The 2,727-nt window shown below is 38.5% G+C and overlaps 1 protein-coding gene across 4 annotated transcripts in view; it reads right to left on the reverse strand.

Annotated features, from left to right (window-relative positions):
* golga4 (golgin A4) overlaps nucleotides 1-2,225 on the reverse strand; it is a 48,302-nt gene extending 46,077 nt beyond the window's left edge. For all 4 annotated transcript variants that reach the window (XM_062519733.1, XM_062519732.1, XM_062519731.1 and 1 more), the window contains exon 1: nucleotides 2,017-2,225. In XM_062519733.1, coding sequence (XP_062375717.1) covers nucleotides 2,017-2,094 — 78 coding nt within the window. In that variant the 5' untranslated portion in view covers nucleotides 2,095-2,225. The remainder of the gene's footprint in view (nucleotides 1-2,016) is intronic.
* Between the last annotated feature and the right edge of the window lie 502 nt (nucleotides 2,226-2,727).

Consider the following 2,727-nt stretch of genomic DNA (forward strand, 5'->3'; position numbering starts at 1 on the left):
TACATATGCACAACTTATTGATTTCACAGCCACGCAATTTGAATTTCAACAGTGTGTGTCAAAGTAATGCTTAGTATGTGACTCGGTACACGCTTGGTATGGCCTGGTACCCACAAAGGCGAATTTGGTTTAAACATCTATATATTTTCTGAAAGTAGACCTTCTAAGGATTCCATTTCACCCCCCTTTTACATATGCACAACTTATTGTTTTCACAGCCACACAATTTGAAGTTCAACAGTGTATGTCAATGGCAGGCCTATTAATTTATGTGACTCGGTACACGCCTAGTATGGCCTGGTACCAACAAAGGCGAATTTGGTACAAACATCTATATATTTTCTGAAAGTAGACCTTCTAAGGATTCCATTTCACCCCCCTTTTACATATGCACAACTTATTGTTTTCACAGCCACACAATTTGAAGTTCAACAGTGTATGTCAATGGCAGGCCTATTATGTGACTCGGTACACGCTTAGTATGGCCTGGTACCCACAAAGGCGAATTTGGTATAAACATCTATATATTTTCTGAAAGTAGACCTTCTACGGATTCCATTTCACACCCCTTTTACATATGCACAACTTATTGTTTTCACAGCCACACAATTTGAAGTTCAACAGTGAGTGTCAAAGTAACGCTTAGTATGTGACTCGGTATACGCTTATGGCCTGGTACCTACAAAGGCGAATTTGTTATAAACATCTATATATTTCCTGAAAGTAGACCTTATAAGGATTACATTTCACCCCCCTTTGACATATGCACAACTTATTGTTTTCACAGCCACAGAATTTGAATTTCAAAAGTGTGTCAACGTAACGCTTAGTGACTCGGTACACTATGGCCTGGTACCTACAAAGGCGAATTTGGTATAAACATTTATATATATCCTGAAAGTACACATTATAAGGATTACATTTCACCCCCCTTTGACATATGCACAATTTAGTTTTTTCACAGCCACACAATTTGAAGTTCAGCAGTAAGCTATGTGCACATGACTCAGTACAGACTTGATGCCTTGTACCTAAAAGTAAACTTGGTATAAATATTAGACTAATGTAGGCCTATATTCTGTCATAAGGATTTAATTTTACCCCCCTTTCAAATATGCACAACTTGTTTTCACAGCAGCACAATTTGAAATTCAACAGTAGGCCTATGTGTCAGTGACAGGCTTAAAGTATTTAAGTTGGTACGGAGTTACATAGCCTGGTACTTACAAAGGTATTTGATATCCGTTTTTCCTTAAAGGGTGTTTCCTGACATGCCTTGTATGTGATTTGATACAGTGATGACCTGTCGGGGTGGGGCGATTAACATATTTCATAGATGTAATTTATGTCATATTTATGCCTACATGTGAAAACGTTGACATTATTGGTTGTAAACATTTTAACTGATAAGTTTGAGGGTTTTTTTTGATAATGGGGTTATTTTAGGTGATGTTTATGGAAAAGGTCATCCTTCCACAATTATTTTCTTGCATGATAATCATATACAGCATTTAGCCTACTTAACATCAATGTTTAATACATTATTATCCCTTTCTTATATGTTTGTTTTTTCCACTCTCTGTTAGCAGTCAGTAACTTATATCAGAGCCGTTCTACTTATTCCCTTAGTCCTATTAGACAACATCAGGGGATGGAGACGTTCGTCTGGCTTTGCATTGAGAAAGGTGTTGAGTGAGGTCACTTCCGTTTAATTCCAAGCACGTTAGCGTTAAAACTCTGCTACAATTACAACATTTACACGTGGTTAAATAGGCTACGTTGCAGCAACATGCATACATTTCGTGCAAACCGTTGAAATACTCTCAAAAACGAATATTGACCTACTTTATCTGATCGTTCGTGTGTACCTTTATTTTGACATTTTTCGCCGCCATCTTGCCCGCTATTGTCGCGTACTGTCGCTTACTGTCGCTGGCTCCACGGAACTAAGTTCAGCTTATTAGCTAGCTAACGCTATGTGTTAGCTGACCCAACTACCACTTAGCTACTACTAACCTGGGCCTGCTGTGGTGACTGCGCATTCCTTGGTGGAGATTGCTCCTCGTTTATCTTTTGCTTCAGTTTCTTAAACATGTTTCAACATAAGACAGAGTTATTCCAAGGGATTTTTATTGTTCTGTTGTGGGCCCAGCATCCAGTCTGTGAACGCTTTCGATAGCAATTCGCATATCTTTTACAGGTGAAACAGCTTCTGCGCAGCTGCCGCCGACGTGGAGCAAAATAATGTCAAACTACGGCATTGCAGAAGGGTCAATACATTGTTGCGTTACGAAAATCTCGCAAGTGCAGTTTCATTGCAAATTTATGAATAAAGAATGAATATATTGCATGGATTGATTGGCATTCTTTTGAATTAAAGAAGACACACAATTTCTGATCGTTCATGTATCACGAAAGCAATTTGTTAATTTTATATGCAAAACAAGTCGGTAGTAGGGTAGGCCTACGCTATTCACCGTTTTAAGTAGGCTAGGCCTAGTCTATGTCTTTGTAAAATTACACTTTAGGCCTAAAATGACATTATACATTTGTTCTCATAGCAGGTAGGCTATGACTATTAGGCCTCCATCGAATTTAAATTGAGTAGGCTACAAGAGTAGGGCCTATAAGGTGACTCTGGAAAAGCATTTGAATGACATAGGCTTGTGGCCTATAGCCTACAGGTAACCATGCATTAATTAGCGTTCATCTCTGTTTTTATTTGCT

The sequence above is a fragment of the Sardina pilchardus genome, chromosome 18 (genome assembly GCF_963854185.1).
Source record: "Sardina pilchardus chromosome 18, fSarPil1.1, whole genome shotgun sequence".
Lineage (NCBI taxonomy): Eukaryota > Metazoa > Chordata > Actinopteri > Clupeiformes > Clupeidae > Sardina > Sardina pilchardus.